Source organism: Crassostrea angulata, chromosome 1 (assembly GCF_025612915.1).
Source record: "Crassostrea angulata isolate pt1a10 chromosome 1, ASM2561291v2, whole genome shotgun sequence".
Taxonomy (NCBI): Eukaryota; Metazoa; Mollusca; class Bivalvia; order Ostreida; family Ostreidae; genus Magallana; species Magallana angulata.
Genome location: NC_069111.1, coordinates 17,983,669 through 18,009,191, shown reverse-complemented (window position 1 = coordinate 18,009,191; position 25,523 = coordinate 17,983,669). Strand labels below are relative to the sequence as shown.

The window sequence follows — 25,523 nt, the reverse complement described above, 5'->3', positions numbered from 1 at the left end:
CCTTGTGGTCAGGAATAACAGTGAATTAGTCACTTTTGAAAATTCATTATTGGCTTGGCAAACTGCACAATTTCTTAACTAATAGCTAATCAAGTAGTTCATCATTTGCATTGACGCACATGACAAAAATAATATCCCCTAATCTAAAATGAGTAAAGTCATATATAATTGGGGTGCTATAACTGTATTTGTCCAAATTTAGAACATACTGGTCTGCATTTACTTTTCAATACAGCTGTCAATTGTAAAAATACATTTAAATGTTCAGATATATTTACCATATTTAATAATCTGACAATCTAATAAATAACCTTGAAAAGGACAAGTTATATCTTCTTAAGAGATTTTTTTTATAAACCACAATTAAGTTACAATGTCAAAACCTCTGAACACTACTGGGCTTAAAGGGGTCAATGCTCCGTAAATTCAATTAAACTCTTTAAAAATTCATGATTCCTAAACTTGTCCACTCACGACTGGAAGATTAAGATTTTATTTATGTGAAGAACAGGTACTGTCTCTGTAGATCACTCAGAGATCAGATGAATCTGCAGTACATCCCATATACATTTGTACATGTTATTGCACTCTTTAACAGCATTCGTTAGCAGTAGTTTTATTGACAAGCACTTATAATAATGGGGACTTATATACATCTGTACTAACAAAGATACACTGTATCATGCATAATTTGATTCTTTTCGTTTAAGTTATAAAACTTAAAACTGCTTGAAGTTATAATATATCTTAAGTCAATTATAATAAACAATGGTAAAAATATTATTTATTCCAGAAAACTAAAGTTATAAATCCTATCATAGGTGCCATCTTTTCGATCAACTCCATTTTAAGTTGCATCTTTTTGCCGTTTCTTAATGTGTTGTATATATTTTCACACAATTATGTTATTCTGTAATTTTAGGAGATCAGCATATTTATAGGTCACTCTTATATTTTGAGAATAACTTGGAGTCTGATCCTCTAATATTTTATAATTCAGATTGATCAAAAAAAATCTTACAAGGCCAAAAGAAAAAAACAAACCTGTTGTATTAAGAAGGTGTTCATCACAATCCCCCCTTTTCATAAACATCAAAATAAATATAGGGACTGGGTAATCTGTTGGGATTGGAGGTGAACTTCATTAAAACTAATGATATAACCTATATGTACTACAGAATAAACGTTAACTCTGTAAAGTCAATAGTTCAATTGAGAGCAACCCCTCATTTTGTAAACATTTAAACATTGATGTCAATAAAATACATTCAACTGAAGGTGTCTCTCCAAGCTCTACTGGAAAGGCCTGAGTTGGTGTGATTGCCTCTGGATATAACAAAGCTGTTCATTTCATTATATCACAGCCTAGATAGATTTATTCTAGCCAGGTTCAGTAGGTATTACAGTCGGGCGTTTTAGATAAAACAGTCAGGTTTTGTTATTTTACAGTTAGGTTCAGTAATTTTACATTTAGGTTCAGTAGATATTACATTAAAGTTTAGTAGATATAACAGTCAGGTTCAGAAGATATTACAGTCAGTTTCAATAAACTTTGCAGTCATGTTCAGTATAAATTAAAGTCAGTTCTGTAGTTATTAATTCAGGTTCAATGGATATTACATTTAGGTTCAGTAGATATGTCAGGTTCAATAGATATCACAGTCAGTTTTTGCAGTTATATTGTCAGGTTCAGAAGATATTACAATCAGGTTCAGTAAATATAACAGTTTGGTTCAGTAGATATTACAGTCAGGTTCAGTAAATATAACAGCCTTGTTCAGTAGATATTTACAGTCAGGTTCAGTAAGTTAGGTTCAGTAAATATAACAGTCAGATTCAGTAGATATTTACAGTCAGGTTCAGTAAGTTAGGTTCAGCAGATATAACAGTCAGATTCAGTGGTTATTTACAGTTAGGTCCAGTATATATTACAGTCAGATTCAGTAGATATTACAGTCAGGTCCAGTATATATATCAGTCAGGTTCAGTGATATTACATTCATTTTCTGTAGATATTGCATTTTGGTTCCATAGATATTATGTTTAGGTCCATTAAATATTACAGTTATGTTCAGGAGATATTACATTAAGGTTGAGTAGATATTACAGTCGATTTCAATTAACATAGATATCAGAGTTAGGCTTATCAATAATATATATCATGGTGAGTTTACCAAGGTAATACACTATAGTGAATGTATAACTGCCAAGTCACTATATATCATAAATAGTCTTTTAATTAGATAATTCAGCAAGGTCCTTAAGTCAATAATTGGGGATTTTCAAAAATTTAAAATCATGATCTGACAAACGCTGCAGTAGAATATCAAAACCAAGTTTATTAGCGTTGTCGTATGATATTTTGAACTGATATATGAACCTGGGTTCAGAATATATATCGCATAACTTTTTTTTAGCCCATGCTCGAGGTTCAAAATTCTGTGGTATCAAAATCCCATGACATCACTTTATGTAGATATTAATCATGGGTTCAGTAGAATTCATACTTAACAGTCTGGTTTACTAAATTAATATAAAGTGAGGTTCACTTGGTATTAGATTTAAAATTTCTAAATCTTTCTTCTTTCAGGCACATTATGTAAACTGCAATGAAATTTCAAAATTTAAATTTACCCCTTCAATTATCAATTTGTAACCAGCTTTAAGCCTAATGAAAAATATAACTTTTTTTTAACCATCTAATATTCTAAACCAAAGTCAAAAATATTACAGTACCACATTTTCAACAGAAAATACCGTATGCAACATAAATTAGTCCTGACTCACCGTTCGGCTCACTAAGATAAACAGTATTGTCTCGACTATAATCCAAAAGTACACTGCAGCTTGTCTCCAAGAAATGTTACCCCACTGTTACCGGGTCGATCACCACAGTTCATCCGTTTCTATTATTTCAGCTATCAATGAATTAATAGCTCCAACGTTTCAGTGTCCAAAAAAACCCCTTCTGCCACTGATAAGTATAGTGTTCTCTTACAGACTGTGTAACGGCATAATGGCAAGGCAGGGACTAGTCACAAAGCGGCCATGTAAAACAAGTGTGACAGGAACTATGCAGACATTTAAAAATGTCTCGCATTAAAAGTGGATAATCTTTATCCTGGGCACTGTCAACAGATAGCTCGGTGCTTAAAATTTAAGGGAGTTCTGCCAGAGAAAGAAAGAGTGACTGAAAGACAACTGCTGAATACACCACTAGATGTGTATCTCCAATGAATAAAGACCGCATTCAAAAAGGAGGAGGGACCGAAAAACTTAATGACTTGAAATACACTCAATAACAAATGGGACATAAATCATTAATCCATTTTTCTTGCCACAAAGGGTGACAGGAAACAGGGTCAGAAAAAATTGTAGTAATTGTTACGTGGAGAGGTAGCCTAAGGCGAAGCAACGGATCCCACAATAATACCAATTATTATAATTGATTTTGAGCAGATTATTGTCCCATAAATTGTCAACACACTTAATAACTTCGGTAAATTTCACAAATATCTGCTCCACCCTTATATAAACATTTAAACTTCTATAAACACTTTATGTACAATTATGGGATTTGTTGAATTAGACGTGACATTGAAGAGTGCAAGAATCATTCTTGCATTAGGACTATACAATCCATACAACAATGATCTGTTTGGGATAAATGCTTTTGAAAGAGAAGAAAATTTTGAATACGGAAAATTAATTAAGTTCAGAAAACCTCCTCATTTCCCACATAATTTATAAACCAAGGTTATCGCTGAACAAGCATTAGTGCAGCCTCTTACAAAGTAGAAAAAAAAGGAGAATTCACAAACAAGAGTGTCACAATATTGACAATTATTGATGTTTGGGTACTTCCTTGCATTTTCCTCCCACATATTACAAATATATAACTGCTTTCTGAAAACACCCATGATAAAAGTATTGTAAACTAATTTCAAATTTTACAGGATGATGTCCTTTCAGCATTCAGCTAAGTCCTCAAATTTGGCTCTTGTTCAACACTTATTTCTTCTACATTATACAGCATAGCAATGGGTAACATTAAGCTGATAATTTATCAATCTGTTGAGTTAAAAAAAAAAATAATTTTCTGCTCACCAACTTTGATGTATATAATTAAATGAAGTAATTTCAGGGTTAGCCAAGAAGGCAGAGAGGCAAGCCTAATATATCTGATAATTATTCAGATTCTGTAAATGACAATCAACGTTTTCCTAATATCGATATTGCAACAAACCTTTGTTTTGTTTTGTTGTACAACTAAAATTTTCCAACTATAAGGGAAACATAAAAGGCAAATCAGATATGTCATTGAAGTAATCTAACATCAAATATTTTTATAAAAATCCTCAGCCCTCCATTAGGCTCCGTATCTGATCTTTCTTAAAATGATGATTGCCTATATAGTCAAAGTAAATTCATTTGACTGTTATTCATTTAACTGCTATAAAAAATACATGTACATGTACTATACCAACACAAAATCTCTGCTTCATTTATTACTACCGTAATATATTGAAGACTTGAAATTCAAGACATGCAAGAGTTATCTTTCTTTAAATGCAATATCGTAAACTTGGGATTTAAACAGTAACTGACTGACTTATAAATGTACTTTAATATACATGTTAAGAACATAATGTTAAAACCAATTATAAAAGCATATTATAAATTTTCATCTCTAAGCATGAATTCTACAAACACTTCCTCGTGATTTCTTCAACAGAAATTCCAAACGACAATTTTCGTCAATCCTGTAGGATTAACTTGAAGACTTCAAGTTAAGTTGAAGAAGAATGGAAAGCCATGCTTTTAAAAATAATTTTTTTCTGAATTTAAAATCTGGCTATTTAAAGTGTAATTTATATTCAAAAGTTCTTAATCCCATGAAGTGTACTTACATGACAATATATTTGTAAAAAGAACCAGTGTTGGCCGAAATTTATTTCAAAATGAAATTTAATTGAAGCCCTTGAAGAAATTCTAGCAGCTGTCATCAAAAGAGCATTTACCTTTCAGGTTTCTGCTTTTTTCCTCGGAGAGGCGAGTGACTTCGTCGGGAATCCCTTCGAACGACAGGCTGCTGCTGCTGGTTGACCGGCTGCTGAGAGGGGAACCAGCCAAGGGAGCAGACGACACCTGTCGTGTCTTCATATCTATCGCCCCTAAGCCTGCAAACAAAACAAGCCCCGGACAATCAAAACACATCTAAGTCAAGTTCAATATTTGTACATTTTGTCGCAAATTCTTTCACTCTGATCTTTACAAAAACAAACTGGTACCGAGATCAATACACATGTGGACTCTTGTTAGTATACACAGGTGTTAGAAAGAATTATCAAAGTTATATAAACAAAAGTAACAGAAATGTGGTCAATTTAAATCAGAAAGTATGTGGGAAAAAACTGAAAGGAAAAGGACAGTGTGAACATCTATGAAGATTCAAGAGTTTAAGTTAAAATGAATGTTATCAATTTCTTCCACTTAATCCTGGATACGTGCTATCTAAGCAATAAAACAAATCCTTAATATTTGACATTGCTCAAGAAAAAAAAATATATTAATTCGAGCGTCTGGAAATTTTAATTGAAGTCAAACACTTGTTGAAATCACTGAATTGGTCAAATACTGCGCAAATCAAATTGACTTTTCCCACTGGTGAAAAAAGGTAAATCAAAACTGCACCCTAAAAGGTTATTCCCTTTTATGCAAATACTTTACCAAAAGGAAAAGAATTCAACAGGAAAAGAATTGCCACTATTGACTTAAACTTACTCTATGTAAATAGTAGTGAATATACGCAAACAGTTCAAAAGTGTATATTGTTTGGAGAAGTGTGAATGGAAAAAGTAAACAGTGAAAAGACAGGAAACCAGACAAGGAAGGAATGGCTGATCTAGGAGACGGCAAAGGGGGACGTCTGGATGACAGGAGAAGGGCATGCACATAGTACAACATTGGGATCACAGTTATATATACATGTCTTACAGACAACTTCAGACATCTACAAACTGGGCTGTAAATGATGACTCAAAGAAGGTGAGGACATACATGGTCTTATACAAAGATGTCTTTTTGTAATAAATTTCTATGAGAATTAAGGATCAGAGTTTAGAGGGCTTGAATGATAGGGCATGGTGTGGCAAAAATTCCACTGCTAGAATGTAATGCATAAAACTGCAACAGAGTATAACTCATGAAGAAAGAGGACATTGGTGACCAAAAATATTTTTTTGTAAAAGAAAAGAAAATTGTTAAGGTGGTATGGGACACCTCCATGTTGTGACATATTCGAAATAGACCATAAATGAAGTGTAATATGCAAGTTGTTTCTTTCTCAGTATAAATGTCACCTAACAGCGTAGCGCAGTGGGTTAGAGGGTTTATTATAAATCTGTAAGTCATGAGTTTGAATCCCACTGGGAATTTTACATTTTTTACCTCTCCAAAAATTTTCAAAAGCTATATTTTGGTTAAATAGTGTAAAAGTTGAAAATTCCAAACTGGTGAAAGTAATTTTAATTTTAATGTACTTTAATCCACATTAATATCGACAGAAGTCCCATACCACTTTATTACCGGGTAATAAGTGAATTGTATACTCACGGTCCAGTGTCTACCATTAATGCTGCTGATAGTCCATGGTGCTAGGAATCACTTTCTGCTTCGGCCATCAGGAATACGACAACGATTGAGAATCGGCTCTGTAAACGGAGAAGAAAAGGGAGTTATATGAAGAACCCTATCAATATTTCAGACGGATGCTGTTTGACAGATGTCAGGAGTTTTATAGTAACCATGGACCCTGGCATTCTATGTCTCATCATGTATTCTATTCAGAAATGAACAATAGTCAGCATTTAACTTTTTTTTCCCTACAGGCACAAAACAATACAAAAATCACAACGTTCCAAAAAATAAAGCTTAAAAATCAATAGATGAATTGATTTCTTTTAAAGCAGATAATAATATACAATGTACTAATGAATTATTATTACAAGAAATCAGATATATTTTCACAATGAATACTTTTGCCATTAAACTTTCATGAAGTGCACCTTTTAAAGTACATTAAGACAATAAAATAATTGATTTTTGAGAGACTTCATCATAGCAATAAATATGTCCATATCATGACCTTAACAACAAATAAAATTTTCAAAACTTTGCAAGAGATACTTATATCATAAAAGTGATTCAACTTACTATAAATTTACAAGACCATTGAAAAGTCCATCTTTAAATTTACAGTCATTTCACTAAATCATGATCAAATATATGCATCTATATATGCAGTCAGAGACTATTAATACACCTGGCTTGTAGCTACAGATTTAGAAGGCATTTCCCAGATATACCACGAATTATCCTTACAGAGAAAACAAAAAAAACTGCCAAAAAACACCGCACAAAAGCAGTAGTCAGATCACTGGCTGCTAATCCATAATCAGTCTTATCAACTCCATGTACACTCCGTTTACCATGTTTTAATTTTCAATCAGCTTATAAGGGAATGAGCCATTTGGTAGTGTTGTATTTTCCCCCTCTCTTTAAGTTCACAGTACTAATCCCTAATCATTCGGTGAATAGTGATAGCCTTAAACTCCCCTCTCTACCTTTTCAAGCACAAGGCTGTGAGGTTAAAACTGTCAGCAAAATGAAAGGCTCCGACATGAAAAGGCTAATTCAACAGTCTCCCTTTATACTAGCATGTTAGACATTTTAAAAAGCCTTTTTTCTATGGAATAACAGAATCCTTCGACAGCACACATTCAACATTTGGATACTCTTCATGACATGGGGACAGAAAAACTATCTATTAAATTTTTTTTTCACAATTCAAAAGGTCTGTCCTCATAGAAATCTACCATAGCAGCTGATACCATCGAAACTCCATTGTGATGCTTAAAAGGAGTTAATTGGCTAATACCCTGGGTACGCCTAATCAAACAAAATCAGTCCACCCGATATAGCAGCCCGATCAATCTAATGAATCTATACACCCCAAAAAATAGATCTACTGTGTATTGGGATATGACTGCAAGTACATTGAGTGTATTTGTACGGAATACACAATGGGTATGAAATTTTATTAGTGGGGGTGGGGGGTCAGGTGAAGGTGAATGGTACATGGGAGGTTGCTTTTGGGGCCAGGGATGTGGAAAGATTGTGGGTACCTTGCAGGTTATAAAAGTAGTAAGCATTTAACTTATTGGATCACACAACAGCAGGAATGTACAGACATGCATATATACGGGTAATTATATAGGTATAACTTGACCCTGAATGATTAAGCTGTTAATTAAACAATCTGTCATTGTGAAGGATCCAGGAAGCCAGATAATACATAACAGAATGCACTGCCAACATTCTCAAGTATTCCAGCAGGTTTGAGGTTATGTCACTTGTTTCAATATTTAATCTATTTCCTACTGCAACATACTTTACATATATTGTAAAACTAGTTCTAACAAGCATTGCAAATCCCCCCCCCTAGAAAAAAGGGAAATGAATGTTTCAATTTTAATAGTTCTAGCTCAGATAAAGAACAAAATATTTTGACACGCAATGCATAAAACATCTTAACAGAGATTCCTTCAAGAAAACAAAAGCTGAAGATCCATTAAAAGTTTGATTCAAAAATACCTGCTCAAAAGCTTATTATGAAGTAACAGTATTAATTGCTCTTAAATAATAACGGCCAGTCTAACGTCTCTCTCTCCGATTTAATATCTGTCTAAATATCTACACTCACGATCAAGACCAAAGTACCGTGTGCTCTTTCAATTCTTTGAATCGCAAAAAAAAAAAGAAGAAAAAAATTCTTAATTAATCATTGCATTTCAAGATGATTTATCTAGGCATGTGGGGGCCCAGTACTTGCCCCCTGTCATTAATATACGCTCAGACACTGGTTCAGAGAAAAGTTCACCAGGGTGAGAGAAGGAAGAGGGGGGGGGGGGGGTGGGGTGGGGGGTGGTAGGTACTACACATATCTTGGACTGTTCAATGCGGTGACAGGGTGGAGAGATTGACACATGGACAATGTGGAATTCTCAGCAGGGAGGAACCTTATCTCGGGGTCACTCTCCATTAATTTGATGAATGTCGTTCCAGACAAACTATTACATGATAGTGGGGCTGTCGTAAGTTAATCAGTCTGACTGCCTTGCAGGTTTAAATGGTTTAAATCGTGGTCAGCAGTTTGTTAGGTGTAAGGACTAGGTACATGACAGTGTTTGAAATCCACTGGCTGTGGAATCATATACTTGTGAATTGATTATTTTTCAGAAATTTATCTGTCTCAAAAATGTTTTCTTGTATTAAAAACCTTTAAAAAAAAAAATTTTTTTTAGGAATAAAAAAAACTGTCTATACCAGTATGCTGACGGCTGTTTTGAAGAGATCAAGCACGTATCACCACATATATAATAATATCCATTTTTTTATTTCATATGTAACACAAGATTTGCAAAAATGTGGTAAATATGTTAACCTTTATTATAAGTGCTGGTCAATTTCTGTGGTTTGAAAAGTTTTCAATAGCACTCAATCTTAGACATAATTTCTTTGAACAAAAATAAAGTTGTGTAAGTTATCGCAAAAATTAGATCACTGCAGCCCCCCCCCCCCCCCCCCCCCCCAATACTCTGAGACATGGTATACCAAAAGTAAACTAGCCGCCTAAAGTAAAAAGTAATCAAATGAAGAACGACTTCTACATAAAAGATGGAGAAAAGATAAGTTAGATTTAGATCGTTAGACAATCTTATTCTCTCTCTCTTTCTCTCTCTCTGCCACCCCCTTCTTATCCAAAATCTATTTAATTTTTTTTGGAACACTGCTTGTGCCTAAATGCAACTACATCATTATATATTTAAAAAAAAACACTACACTATTTCACATAATTTCTCCATTCTAACCCATATATCAGATTCTGTTCATTTCAAAGGAAATCTTCTAAGGTTAATTTCCATAATTCAATTTAGATTTAAATAAAAAAAAAATATGGTGCAATATAAAGACACTTCAATTTACCTTTAATTCAATTCAGTAAATTCAATTGCAGCTAAATGTATTGCATTAAACATCAATTTTAATAACACAGTGCAACATGATTGTGCATATTTTTTCATATAAAAATTCAAAATATAAAATCCAAGCAGTAATTACCTTTAGAAATGCTACTGACTCGGGTAGAGACTTGTTAAACTTCACAGCCAGTTAGGTGTACTATAATCCCCATTCTATGGTCTTTCGTACAGTCTACAAGACAATGAGGGTCCATAAATAACAACATCAATGATCTAGAGATTCCTCAATGTCACATGCAATCATAATTTATCACTATCATATCTGCTTGATAGCTTTCCTATAAACAAGAGTTTAATTCACACCTCTGCTAAGCTAAAAAGATTCCATGGCCCCACATGCCTGCAAAGTTGTAAATTCTGTCTTACCCAAAAGAAACTGGACCCAGAATTATAATGGGAAGCAGTCTAAAAGATTAAAAAATCATGGTTTCCAATGCAATATCCAAGTGCATGGAGAGAACATGTTTCACGGAAGTTCAATCGTAGTGCTGGAAAAACACATTGTTGTTCTGATGTGGAAGTTAATCGACCAGTTCTTTTAAAGCTCTTGAAAATATATGAATTGTTGATGCTTGTTTATGGCAATAATCACCACGATATGATCTGATAGCAGTAAAGTTTGGTCCCTCAGTTGGTGGCAGAGTGCTGAATTTCTAGAGTGAAGCTGCTCTTAACCTTTAAATTGGAGATAAAATTTTCGATTGCTATTTACTTTGGTATCCAAGCACCTAAACAGTGGCATCATTTGTCCTAGACTGATCGAACTGTATAATGTTTACAGGATACATAGATAGTTTTGCAGTAAATGGAAATAAATCTTAAAGATGTCAAGTCACAAATGTACAATACTTGCATAAAGAACACGAGGGAGAGAAATTATGGTACATACAAAACTTGTTTTCAAATAAATCTGCTATGACCTAACATTTCACCTCTGGAATTATTTCATGGCTCACCATTTATCCACAAGCACTCATTAAGAGGAGCATGAGCCAGATAAGGCAAAGGAAAGAAAACACTAATGTTCAGAAAAGGATTTTTCAAAGAGGTCTGATATGATCTTGACCTTTGACACAGAAACTTTAAGGTCACTGTACATACACTCTATATATAGTCACTCTGTGGGTGAAGTATGAGGCAGAATGTGCCAGGGGGGAGGGGGAGAATACACAATGCATAGACAAGGATTTAACACAGAAGTCTGCTATGACATTGATAACCTTTGACCTAGAGACTTGGTTCAAGGTCAATGTCCATCCTTTACACAAAAACACACAGGGGAATAAGTATGAGCCAGATTGGGCCAAGGAGTGGGTGGGGGGTGGGGTAGGGGGAGAAAATATGCCCTGGATACTAATTGTTGAGAAGACAAGCAGATGGAAAGCATTAGCCTAATCAATGTATGGCTTAAAACCAGGTAGTTTTCAGTTGCTGAAATTTTTTAATTTGTTAAAAAAAGACCATACCTTGACACATCAGAACAACTCCTATAACATTCCTATATAACATCAGTACTTTTGTGTCCCAACAGTAACAAACTCATACATGTAGACCTGTACAGTCTAAAAGCTGCTATGTACAATTTGTTGCTTCCCAAAATAAAATCCACTTTTCTCTGATTCATTGGCCCCAAATTATAAAGAGCTTTTCATACTCAATCTAAATCGTCAAATAACCTGTTGATCATCGGCTTATAGATAGGAAGAGACGTTTACAGACTTCAGGCTGGAATCAAAGTTTAAAGTCATTAAGAATGGGGGGCAGATAAGATGTCATTGTTGCTGAAATCTTTCTTCCAGCTGACCATTATACCAAATTCCATTTAAATTAGAGAGCACTTAAAATTGTTATTAAGATATTCCTTGGCCATTCAATGTAATGTGGTCTATTTTAGACACCAAATGACCTTATTACTAATGTTCTCCAAGTGTAAAAAAGGGCATTATCCTATAAAGAAATACAGTGGAACTTCGGTATCTCCAACACTGATATCTTGAATATGATGGATATGTCGAAGTGATTTGTAGGTCCCAACCACTTATTTTTAAAAGTATTTTACTCTCAATATCTCAAATATCTTGAAGTTTTTAAACAGTCCCATCTAGTTTGAGATAATGAAGTTTGACTGTAGTTACTACATGAGGTAACAAGTACAGTTGTGGAATCCAATAACGACTCATTAGTCGATAATTTCAAGAAAAGTAGATCAAATTTTGAGGGACGACAATAAACTATAATTGTTTAATGAGAAGATATATATTACATTACATTATGTCACAAAATACCTAATCAATCCAAAAATTCACACCTTGGTAAATATGTTATACCCTTTACTCATTTATGAATACTGAAAGCAGAAACCTGATCTGAAAATTTGAGTATGACATGCATATTTCTTATCAATATAAAGATTTGAGAAGTTGTCATTTTGAATGTTAACAGCTGATCTACCATTGGGGATTTCCATATTACATCTGAATAAGGGTAAAAAAAAGAGGGGCACAAAATGATGACCTTCAACCAATTAGGAATACTGAATTTCTGTTAGGACATACTTAATTACTTAAAATCATTTTTTTTTTTCAAATACTCATTGAGATTAGACATGTTAGAGACAGAGAATAATTTCATTCCATGATATTATTGCATGATCTTGAAATATATTTTAAATTGAGGCGTTATATCTTAACAGTTGAACAACCTTGAACAGCTAGCACTTGTTAACATAGGTACATGTACAAGATTGAAGAAATCAAATTACAGTCACTTAACCTGCACAAAGATTTGTATTTTCCTCCTATGTAGTACCTTTGTAAGTTCATTTGGATTATTTTGAACAACTTCACTTCAACAAATATGGAATTATCAATACCTGCATGTATTGCCACATAACCAGGTGTCTGAGAGATTGGTGCCAGATATTGCAATTGTTAAGTCCTCAGAAAAGAAATCATTTATTTCTACTAATTTTTCACTCAGCTTACATCAATAATATTCTTGAAACCCGAGACACTTTGAAAATCATTCTGAAAACGAACCCATTAATTATTTGTAATTATGTTACATATGATCCATGTGGAGTCTTTTCAAAGTAACAACAGAAAATTCATTTAGATGGAAAATGTCAAATGTTTTAACGTTTTTTGTGTCCCTTGAACCAAACTCTTAGATAAATGACTTCTGTTTCATAAGAAAGTAGCCCATGTAAGAAATTTTTCAAAACCCTTAGTAACAACCTCAAAATACAGCCTTGGTTGGTATTCCATATTTCTAAACATACCGTCATATGTTTAGAGAGAGAAAAAATAAAAGGCACTGTTCATTCACAACATTCAACATTCCTTTTTTTTTTTCTTCAAACAGTTTAAATGCCAAAAGTTTAAATTATTTCAGTAGAAAAAAAGCCTATACATTCAATCACAACAGGTTAAAGGAATGGTTAATACAACCTTTACAGAAATGATTACCAATTGCAACACAACAGTTTTTTTCTCTCCCTCTCTCGATCTCTATTGAAGACTCCCTCGTCACTGAGAACGGACGTACCATAGAGGTGTGAAGCTGTATCTCGGACTGGGATCTCCACCGGATAGAGATTCATTGTTCAAAAGAGGTTGAATGTTAAGAAACTGCATTGAAATGCACAATAACAATTGAATAGACACTATTAATTGAGGACTTCAATGCTTTTTTGACAACCTTTATGACAACTAGCCATTGATTTTGATGAGAGCAGCAATTTCATTGTTGTGTGGTCGTCAACACAGTAATCTGCTCCTAGATATTACTTAACACACGCAAACTGATTATAAACTAAAATGACAGAGATTTAATTATCATAATTACAAACTGGAAATCTTTAAACTGATAAATATTATCAATATGTAAACTTAATGCAGACATGCAAGGTTTCCAATCATAAACCAAAAAATGACGTTTTAGAACTAGACATTCTTTGCGTGCCAGTGCAAAAATACATTGCAATACTTTTAATTTAAAGGATCTTTCAACATGAATTTATCCCTCTATACATCCTTTTATAGTCTTTCAAACCTTTTTTTTCCATTCACAAAATGAAAAGGCAATCCCATGGGGAAAACAAGCAAGTATTTGTATAAAAATTTGCTACATAGAGATTAGCCAATTCCAAACAGTAACCTTTTGATCAAAATTCCAGATCACTTGAAGATTTTCATAAAAGAATTCGCTTCAAACGCCACCACGTTTTGTCGAGTGGTCCCAGCAAAGATTAAGGACTTAATGGACATCTTGAAATGTCAATCGCAAGTCTTTGCTGCAGTGTCCAAGTAATCCTCCATAATCGTATCAGGTCAAATCATATACATCTGGGAACGTTCAAGAGCAAAAGTTCTTAGAAGACAAACCCAGTTTAGAGCCATTTCGTTTATTTTTTACCACACTATGTTTACACACTATACCCCCACCTCACGCCAACTTCAGTCAGTAGGCCCTCTTGCCTGGGGTTCCAAAATAACTTCTCAGCCAATTTTGTTGACACAATACCAATAAAACTAATCATTTAATATCAATTAATATGAGATCCATGAGCATTTTTCCGGTCCCTACTCCTTGACTTCACTTCATCATTTCCCTTGAGTAGAAGTCTTGAATCAATAAAGGTTCTTATTAAAACGCTAGAAGAGTCTCTTTCCATTCTTGGGAGATGAAAAGGTAGCTTTTGAACCTACAAAGAGCTTTCTGTGCCTAGGACATTGGAAATCAATGCCAGTGAAACCGATCTCTGTACCAATACACCTGCCATTCAAAATGCAGGCAGAAATGTTCCAATGTAATACATGCTTATACTTATATCAAGGGGTAAACAGTTCCTTTTACTTTGAAATTATACAGATTTATAATTTAAGAAAAAATTAGTAAATTAATGTTTTCAATTTTTTTTCTAAATTAAGCTAATCAAGAAAATTTATCGCAGGAGAAAGCATTTTCAGCATGGGAATATTTTTTCAGTCTAATCTACTACTATGTTAATTTGTGTATTAAATCTAATAACCAACCAAGCAACCTAGAATATTTGAAGTGAAAATTACCATAGACTGAATTAATTTTAATTGCAAACTATTCATGTCATTAGCTGAATTATGAATAAAATCTGCAAAAATTTCAAATCTTAAGGATATTCGTCTCTGCAATAAATTGGAATAAATTGTAAATGGAGCAGATCGATTCAAATGTCATTTCACAAACGCAAGCACTGCATACAGAGTGGGAGTGACTATTTATATAGTAACCATCACAACAAACAATATATACTTACAAATATTAGGAATCTATAAGTATCACATTATGTATATATATATTCCTCTTAGTTATATGAAGTTCCATGGCCAACTTTACTACCACGTTTATATTACACTCGGTTATACCTTGAAATAATACTGACACAAAAGCTTTCGCACTGATTGTCCGATGGTGGTTAATTCTCCTCCAAACCATGCAATCGGTACACAGGGACAAACAGACCCTCAATTACTCCGACTGATTACTGCTGTTTAAAAATCGCCAGCATTGTTTGCCGAGTAAAGAGATTGCCGTTTTTGTTCAACAATGGCACCTTCCCCTATCAAACAGTTACAAGATCTGATTGCGAGTAAACAAATCATTTTGTTTGAAGTATTCTTATTGAGTACACCGGTGTTATAATATTGCCTCGTAGTTAGTTGTCTGTCAGCGTTTTAAAAGTCATCATAATGATCTGAGGAATATATATAGGTATTGGATTAAAAAATATTTTATATTGATGTTGACTTTGAAATCAGGTGCCATTATGGAGAGTGCAATAATTAGAATAGATCAAACATCAATATTTGATCAATAATTCAGAAAAGGGTATCAAAACTTTTGATTTTCATTTTCAGCATGTGAAACATTTGCCTGGAGGTGATGTAGATAAGAAAGTAGAATATACATTGAAGAAAGGTTTTTAAAGAAACCACTCTGATTGTTAAGCCTAGTTCATGATTGATGTTTTATCCCCCCCCCCAACAAAAAAATAAATAAAAAAAATACAATGTATAATGATATAAAAAGGAGTTACATCAATTATGAAATAATACTTAAACATTGATGCATATTTTAACATAAAAATAAAAAGAATTTGTGAATTTTCATATTTTTCAACAGATTTTGATTTTTAATATTTCTTTTGCTATTTGAATCAGTTTAAATGTTCAAAAGAAAGGAGGAGGCTGGTAATCAAAATGGCATGATCTCTAATTTACAAAATACATCAATCATGATATGAAATAATTCATATAACTAAAAAAAAATAATAATGCTATTTTCAAGTAAAAATGAACTGATTCAACTGGACGGGTAAAGGACATTCAGTGAGAGGAAAAAAATTGTGATTTGTCACTGTGTGTAGCCGGTCCATATCAACTAATATTTATTTTTGTAGACCTATGCTATTTTGGTTTTATTCCACCACATCATTATCAAACAAAAATAGCCAAGGCTGTAGACTACAGCAGTATCAATTACCCGTTTTCTCCCCATTTAATGACCCTATTGATTTTTGCACCTTATTTTCTTCATAGCCTGATCAGGCTTTTGTTTCACAAATTAATTTGTTTTTAAGGGGAGGTTGTGTGAAGCTTTTGATGTCCTGTTTATCACCAGAAACACAAATCTTTCTTCTTCAGTGAATATCCTAGCAGTGGCCAAGAGATTGTCAATTTCAGATGGTAATAACAAAATGCCCTGAACGAAGACACACCTGACTGCAGTAAATCACAAGAAGATTTTCTTGCCTTTCATATTGCAGCTGATATCAAAATCTACTTTCAGTATCAATGGTATCTTTTGACAAATCAAGATCCTTGCCATCAAAACAGATTCATGTCAAGGTTATATGATATATGACCTTGACATATTTTACAAGGACAAATTTTCAGATCTGCATTTAGCACAGCAAACATTATTGCATAAAAAGAATACAGATTTACAGTTTTTGTATTGTATAGTCTATGCCACAATAACCTTTAGCCTCACTAAACTCAATCAATAGAAACTAGTCATCTTGGTACATGTATATACCAGTTTATCATTGAAGCTGACAATGTTGTCAAAGTTAAATTTCGTTAGATTTCTTGATGTAAAAATTCTTGAGTTTTTTTTTTTTTGCTTTCAGATGTAAAGATAATTGAGCTAAATTATTAGAATAGGCCATGTCTAGTTTCCAAGATCCTCTAAATTTCACAACAAATAACTTTATAAACATTAAATCTAATTTCATCACAACTTTTATCTGCTATGCATCCTGCAGGACTTATTGATATAAATTCAAGCTATTTACCGGTAATTTAATATAAACATTATTTTGGGATTTGCAATTTATATTCTTTTTAATTGCTAACAACCCAAGCATGCATTTTAATTTTCTCTCGAATCTTTTCATTCAGAGTTCCACGAAAATTTGCACAAAACTGAATCACTGGACCAGAATGTTCTAATTTGCAGGGCAGTGAGGATAAATTGTCATAATACAATAACAAAAAACCCATCTATCCTCTCAGTTATTCATCATGACTTCGCAAAAAAAATTATTCTAGCTTTCGAAACTAATATCGTTCAAAACTTAAAGCAGAATACAATTATCAGAGAATTTGATATTCACAGCAGCATTTAAAAAATAAGGTCTGGCCATATTATTTCAAGCATGAAATCGTTAATTTGCATTTACAATCCAAGGCTTTCAGTGTGCATTTTAAAGAATTGATTAAACTCTTCTGTAAAAAGAAGAATTAATTAAAGGTTAAAAGTTGCTTATTTTCAAAAGTGTTCTTTTGAAAATTAAGGTGTTTTACGACAGTAAACGACTCCAATAAAATGGATGCATCTATTTGCCTTTAGAGAAAAGAAGACAAAAAAAGCAGTCCCACTGATCGTAATCAGTTACAAGGTGTGGTTATACCCAGACATCATTAGACATTATATACCGTTATCAAATCTAGTGTAACAGAAAGAAAAGGCCATTTTATGCCTTTTACAACAAGTTTAAAAAGCAGACACTGTCTGTCAAGATTTTGGGACATTCACATATACGACGACAGCGGCCAGTTGGATATCAATTAATATCCCAGCGAACATTGTCAGATGTAAGAAAACATGGCACCATGCCCCCCATATATTGGTTATTAATTATCGACAAGGACTCGTCTAGTATGACTCCCAAACTATTTCCCCCAAGCCCAACTTGTAACGCTGAACATGTAGTTTTAAGTCTAAGTCCTGTCGACGAAACAATGACCGTGTACTCTCGTCACCTCGTTCGACTTTTCGAGTAGACGAAAATATAAAAAATAAAACCCAGATCAATTTATCTTGTGAGGATGACAGACAGTCATTAGCTATGAAGGTATTCTCAAGCAAAATATAATCATTATAATCAGGATAAAAATTTTCCTTTCACCATCCTACTGATCCCGTTAAACTGTTTAATATCATGCTATCTTTTTATAGAAGACTGCATGCAGAGATTAATTTCAAATATCAGATAAAAAAAAAAATAATGTAACATTTTAAATTAATAGCTCAAATTCCACCAGTTTGAAACAAGGTGAGAAGATAAGCTTTCTATTTACTTTATAAATGTTCCTTCTGAATACTAAATCAATAATTTTTCTTGGCTATTTTGTGATAGCATTTGACTTTTAAAACATTTTCAACTCTTTCCCACTGTGAACAAGAATCACGCACATATATAGAAAATCAAACAATAGCAGTCCAGAGATTAGGCATTATCATTCGATAAAACTACCTTGTTGCATACCCAATCCAATCGCACACAACAACAGATAAACAGGGATAAGCATTTTAAACTGTGTAAAAAAAATCTTTTCTTGAATATTAAATGCTCCAAGTATTTATATTTTTTTCTATTTTGTATAAGTCATAGTTAAACAAAATGTGAATACCTGGTATTAAAGTCAAACAATGTGTTCTTTTAAACACTTTGCCCAAGCATGGTGACATTGTAATCAGGCTCATAGCTATATGATCATTTTATCCCGAAATAGCTTTGAACTTGGTCAGTCTTTATAATTGGCCTTGACCTTTAAGGTCTAAATCTCAAATTTGTAGAGTTTAAAGGTTAAGTTTGCAACAGGGCTACAGACTAATATGCAATATGTCCCAAGCTTTTTATCTAATCTAGTTAGGTTATATATTTGAAATTTGCAAAATGATCAATGAAATATTAAGAAATGATGCTTCTTTTGGACTAGCAGTTTTAAAAGGTTATATTTTTTAGGAGAGAGAGAGAGAGAGAGAGAGTGGAAGGAAATCACTTGATAATTAAAGTTTGAACAGGTCTATCAGTTTCCATTTAGATTTCAAGGACTGTGTATTTACATGTACCCAATTTTATCAAGTTAAGCCAACACCAGAGATTGCTTTTTAATGTCCATGTCTGGTATGCTATTGTAATGTTATACATTATCTTTGGTGTCTGATACTTCATATATACTCCAGCTTTAGGACACACATTTCTAACAACATTCTCTTATGAAACATGAGTCAAGAATATTGACCTTTAATAAACTTTCAACTTTGCTCAACACTAACAAAATCACACTGAATTTTAGTTTTGAAAGAATCATGCGACTACATTGTACTTTTTCATTCTATTCACTTTGCAGGAAGTTATGTTTCTATACATATACATGTAATGTCTGCAAGGAAACTGGTTTTTAGCTTACATAAACAAAAACAGAACACCATATGCTACCCATTGGAAAGTTCTTCCAATTTAAAGTAAACACCAAAAGATTTGAAGATCAATGGAACACAGGAAAAAATATTTTAAGTAACACATGTTGGCCATTATTGAGGACTAGACAAATGTCCTGATATACCACACAATTATGTATACGTAAATCTAATCCCTAATACATTACTGATACCATTTCCTCCATTGTACGAAGAACATCACAGAAAATCTACAGCTTGGGAGGGGAATTACAGGGGTATATACCTTGTACTAAGTGATATAGATGTGCACTTCAGAACGAACAAATTGTTCAAGATTTTCAAAGAGAAGTTTTAGTAATAACTGCATAACACTACAGAACAACTTAAGAGATCTAGATTTCCAACACAACCTGAGTCATAAACGAGCAAGACAAATAAAAGTTACACAAGATCAATAGAAGATTCAGGTTTCTTTAAAAAAAAATATAAAACTAGAAACATGAAAAATATAGTGTGTTCATAGTTACTTGTGAAGACAGCTGATCTGGTGATCACATTGTCAAGTCAAACATTGAAACCTGTAAATTTAAAACTTGGAATAGTCATATATGCCTTCATAAAGGATCCGCGGACAAAATACTTTTATAATGACCAAACATGGTGCATAAAGGGATCTGAGGACATCAAAGAAATGGTGTACATTAAATGTTTCAGTACATCGAATTGTCTGCCATAAAAAGAAAAAAGCGACTCCTACTCTTTCAAATACATCTAAGGAAAAATGAGCAAGCGGTAGAAAGCAGGGTTTGTTTGGGAACATTTTAATATTGGACATTATTTCCATCGGACATAAATAGACATTAACTTTGATGTGATATCCCCTTTTTCTAAGTATTCTTTACCAGGCTTTCTATCTCCAGTCTTTTAAAAATATGAAAATGGTAACGGCTCTGATCAGCCATTTAATGGTTTTTTCTAACAGGACTGACTTTTACGAGTTCTACGTACCATTATCAGTAAAACATCGAAAGAAATATATTTCTGCAACAATTTCAGCTCTGGGTTTGTTCTTGACACTTAGTATAAATGAGTGCCTAATCTTGTTAATTAATTAAGCATATAAAGTGGTTTAAAATGAAGAATTTTTTTTAATATTCTGTTTTTTATATACCATATGCACACTGATGACATCGCTGACAATGAATTTTACACAATACCCTTGCAATGACAAATTATAAACATTTCTATAGTACTCAAAAGTCTATTAAAAAGGAATTCATATATGTAAAGCAAGGGTTTAAAAGTGGGATATAAAATGTATCTCCCTAGATTAGTGATTATTAGCTTATGACTTTTATCTAATTTGCAGCATTTTTCTTTCCCTTAATTTTTTCTCTCTCTTCAACAAGATAGAATTGTATACTCACAGTTACTCGTTAGATAAAAGTTCATATTCTAAATGTATAAATGCATTATGTGCCATCACAGATCATGGGAGATGTACCTGGTATATATTAATTTATAAATCATCAACTACTGAACAATTAACTGTGCATTATATAATTCAGTAAGAAAATAATTCATTGTACAAGTTTCTTGTGATAACTGTCAACTCTAAATAGCTGATATTATATATGTATAAGCACAGCCAACTTCTCTGAATAGAACATGAAGTTGGACTGTATTTATTTCATCTTAATCAATATAAACATGCTTTATACAAAATGCAAACTTAGAAAATTAATGTAAATTAAATCCATTTATGCTGCACAAGTTGATAGCAACTGTTCAATCAGTGACTAACTCATCCATTTCTAGAGATAATATGTAAATTTTGAGAATGTTTTCATCATTTATCTGATCAAAATAAATTAAACCCCTCCTAGTTGCCAACATTTTGGTACATGACTTTTAACTTTCAAATAATTTTTTGTTCACTTGGTGATAAAATAAGAGCGGATGTTGAAATAATCGGAATCTACCCCTACACACACTATAACAAGGACAAAAATTTGGTATTCAAACTAGTTGTACATTGGGAATTTTTTTTGGCTCATTATCAATTCCGATGAATAAATTGGAACAGATAAAAAAAAAATTCAGAAGAGATCCATATTAAATTTAAAAGCTACAACAATACCAAAAACTTATAGATCGAGTTAATTAAAATCACTTAGATCAGGAACAGGGTTGGGTTAAAAACGAAACCCCGGTTTATTTCTTACCTTTGAAGAAATTTCCCTCACAATTACTGAAAAAAATTCCTCGAATAATACTAGGAATGACATTCACACACAATCTGTAGGCACTAAACACTTCGTCCTCACCCCGCTTCAAATTAGCTCCCCACGATAAAACAATATTAAATCTCCATTGGCTGATTACTTAACGACCAGAATAAATGCGTGCTCTGTGCAGGTAAACCTACCTGCGTGAGATTAGCACTGGACACAATACTTCTGTCGGGGCTTATCTTTTAAACTTCTTAGTCAGCCATCCATCGGAAACGACTGATATACCAAGTGTTAAAAACATGAATCCATAAAAGCCCCTGCAAGAGCATTTAACTTCATCAAGTCTACCCGAGATCTCATACTGCTATCAAGATGACAAAGAATTTACTCAAACCAGGGTCTCTATATAGCAGTAAATAGCCTCCAATTCATAATTGATAACACCAAACACTGATGTTCGAGACTCAGTCAATGTTCGCGGGTTTTTAAAACAAAACTAAATTCAATACTTCTAAATGACCTGCTCGACAATGCAAGATTCAAAGTTTGCAATAATTCATCCATTTAAATATATGTGTACATGTCCATTGAATTTGATATCAGTATTTTGTCTGAATTCATAAAAGGACAATTCATATACAAGAGGTTAATCTGCACAGTGTGGTGTCCTTAAACCAACCTTTAATACAAGGGGTACCAAGACCTGCAAAAACTGTGAGCTTCTCTACTGAAACGTTTTTTAATACCTCCTCCAATGAAATACTAATCAACTTTATAAAACAAAGTTACATTTATGCTGATGTTGTCTACATGTCTATATACATGTATTTTAACCTCTCATTTTTTTGTTAAAAGTTTATCAAATTGCAATATCTAATGCATTCTGATTATGATAGATTGAATGTCATTTTGCATTAAAGAGACCAATTTGAAAGAAGTCCGAAGCTCATAGTGTAGGGCCTTACAGCAGCAATATAAATTTTGACAATAACCATGATAACGATGCCATATAAGGAATCAATTTAAAAGAAATATTGAAAGCCATAAAAAAGCTGTAAATACTACAGATTTGTTAGTACACGTATTTCCAAACTTCAATTTGGCCATAGAGCGCCACAAATTCCCCTCAGGTTTTTAACATCCCCCCCCCCCCCCCTACAAAACTTCAACCTGGATTATTCATCATTCTTGTATATTTGTCAAATATCAAACATTACACTTATGTACACCATGTAAAAACCTTTTCACGATTTCGATAACAGAATTTTTTCTCTTGTAAAGTTTGACAAGAAATGCTAGGTCTTTATCAGAATGATGTTTTTTTCTTTTCTTACATCAGTCAAAACTCGGCAGAATTTTAACAACAGGTCAATAACATTGGGCACAGAAAACAGATATTCACAGATCGGGATTATTTCAATTGTTATTTATGGAGGGTACTTGACAATCCAGCGTCGACCTGTGTATGGGAAATACAGTACTAAATCACATCAGCAATACAAAAGCATACCTTGGCTAGAAAACACTTGCTTTGACAGGTTAAACAACTATTCACCTGGAAACATCTGCTGAAGAATTTACCCACTTGCCAGTAAATTAAAACTTCATCCATTAAGTCTCGAGCATATCCTGGTGATATGCACTAAATGCAAGGCTCTTCCAAATGATCACAATTTGGTTGCATAGATATGAGGTCCCCTGCTAAACATCTTTAATGAAGAAATGAAGAAATCAAACAACCCATACTTAATGTAACTGGGCGATAAATGCCCTGATTTCTATGAGGCAAATGGCAGGGTTTATGCTTCCCTAGATGCTCATGAACATTGATAAGTATAATGATCTTCTTGAACTTTGAATGTCAAGTCACATGTATCAGTATGTCACCCAGTCTTGGACTGTGATACATGTATTTAATGAAAATCCTGCATGATGACGTACTAGGCTTCTTCTTCTTCTTCTTGAAGAATATTCAAATTATTATATTATTGCCATATAAAGATTTGACCAAAATTTGATCCGCATATAATTTAATTCTAGTTGTAACGTGCTTTCTGATTGGGTAAAAAATTATTTTATATCGTATAGAGAATGTTGCCTACGTCATAGTAAGACTAACGTCAAAAACGAATCAATACGCCTGATGTTACGTTTGAATTTTGTACAATTTTATGTCATTTTAAAGGTCAAATGACCGTTTTTATCTACAATGAAGAGTAACAAAAATTAAATTATAAGCAATGAATTCACTATTTATTAGTTTTACATAATATAAAATGGTTTGAAACAGTTTATGCTTTTTTATAAACCGCTTCGCATTTTATAAAGCGTAAACTGCCCCAAACCATTTTATATCCTATAAAACAAATAAATATTGAATTCATTCCTTAACTCATTAGAGAAGAAGAGAACAGGCCTGTAACTGCATAATGAAAAAAAAAAGTAATCTCGGTATTGGGATTTTAATTTGACTGTTTGAGGAGGCGATGCAGCATCACAGACAACAGAGCAGAGAGAGTAGCAAATACATTGCAGTCACCACAACGGTTTGTGAAGATAAAAAACATAGTTAAAAAGTAGGTACTTTGGAGGAAAAATAACCTCCGAGATAACGTTACCCACTTTTTTAACGATGTTTTCCCCCTGTGCAGTAACCACAATTAAAGTAACCCAACGATGTAAATAGGAACCAAAAGAATATAATAAATGTTAATTTTGAACTTATGTATACCTTATAATCTTCAAAGATGTCACTTGAAACAGTACTGGCGTCAGGAAATTTCTGACTGTCAACAGGAAACTTACAAAGTTCCCGCCATGTTGCAAAAACTCGAGAGCTGCAGTAAAGGGCAGTAACTCGTTTCAGAAAATAAGAACACACTATTTGCGTTTTTAACATCGAATATATTTATTCAATGAATAAATATACATAGCAAAGCTATGATATGCCACATTTTTTTTTCAGTGTAATATACAAACACAGTCTGAAAATATATATTAGAGTCATTCTTTCACAGTCCTCTGATCTGATTTATTGGCTAAATTTTTATTTATCAAAATTGAAAACAAATCTTCAAATTCAATAATAATTAAAAATTTTCAAAATGAAAAAAAATATTTATATTGCTACTAAAAAGACATACTGATTAAAATTATTGCTAAAAAACAATTTGAAATTTTTAAATGATATGATATTGGTACAGTAAATGATTATAAATGCATACATATAAAAATAATTCTCCCCGATGTGACTAGTTATGTCATGGCATTAAAAAACAAAAAAGACTGATATGTCGGATTATTTTTTTTTTTAGAAAGAGTTAAAAAAAAATGTGATGGAGCATGCAGTACATTGAACTTAAAGGTTGAGCAAATCAAAATTGCATAAATGATATTTAAAAATTTGACTTTTTAAAAGCAGCTAGCTTCCATACATCCGTGGACACATTTAGAA

At 32.9% G+C, this 25,523-nt stretch overlaps 1 protein-coding gene across 43 annotated transcripts in view; it reads right to left on the bottom strand.

Moving 5' to 3' along the window:
- LOC128169251 (cytosolic carboxypeptidase 2-like) overlaps nucleotides 1-24,880 on the bottom strand; it is a 63,172-nt gene extending 38,292 nt beyond the window's left edge. For 18 of the 43 annotated variants that reach the window (XM_052835478.1, XM_052835538.1, XM_052835485.1 and 15 more), the window contains exons 1-4: nucleotides 22,061-22,252; nucleotides 10,183-10,275; nucleotides 6,616-6,713; nucleotides 5,022-5,180 (exon numbers count right to left, since the gene is read on the bottom strand). In XM_052835478.1, the coding sequence (XP_052691438.1) occupies nucleotides 5,022-5,163 (142 nt within the window). In that variant the 5' untranslated portion in view covers nucleotides 5,164-5,180; nucleotides 6,616-6,713; nucleotides 10,183-10,275; nucleotides 22,061-22,252. The other 25 variants (XM_052835416.1, XM_052835573.1, XM_052835603.1 and 22 more) reach the window with 14 other exon arrangements.
- Nucleotides 24,881-25,523: the final 643 nt, after the last annotated feature.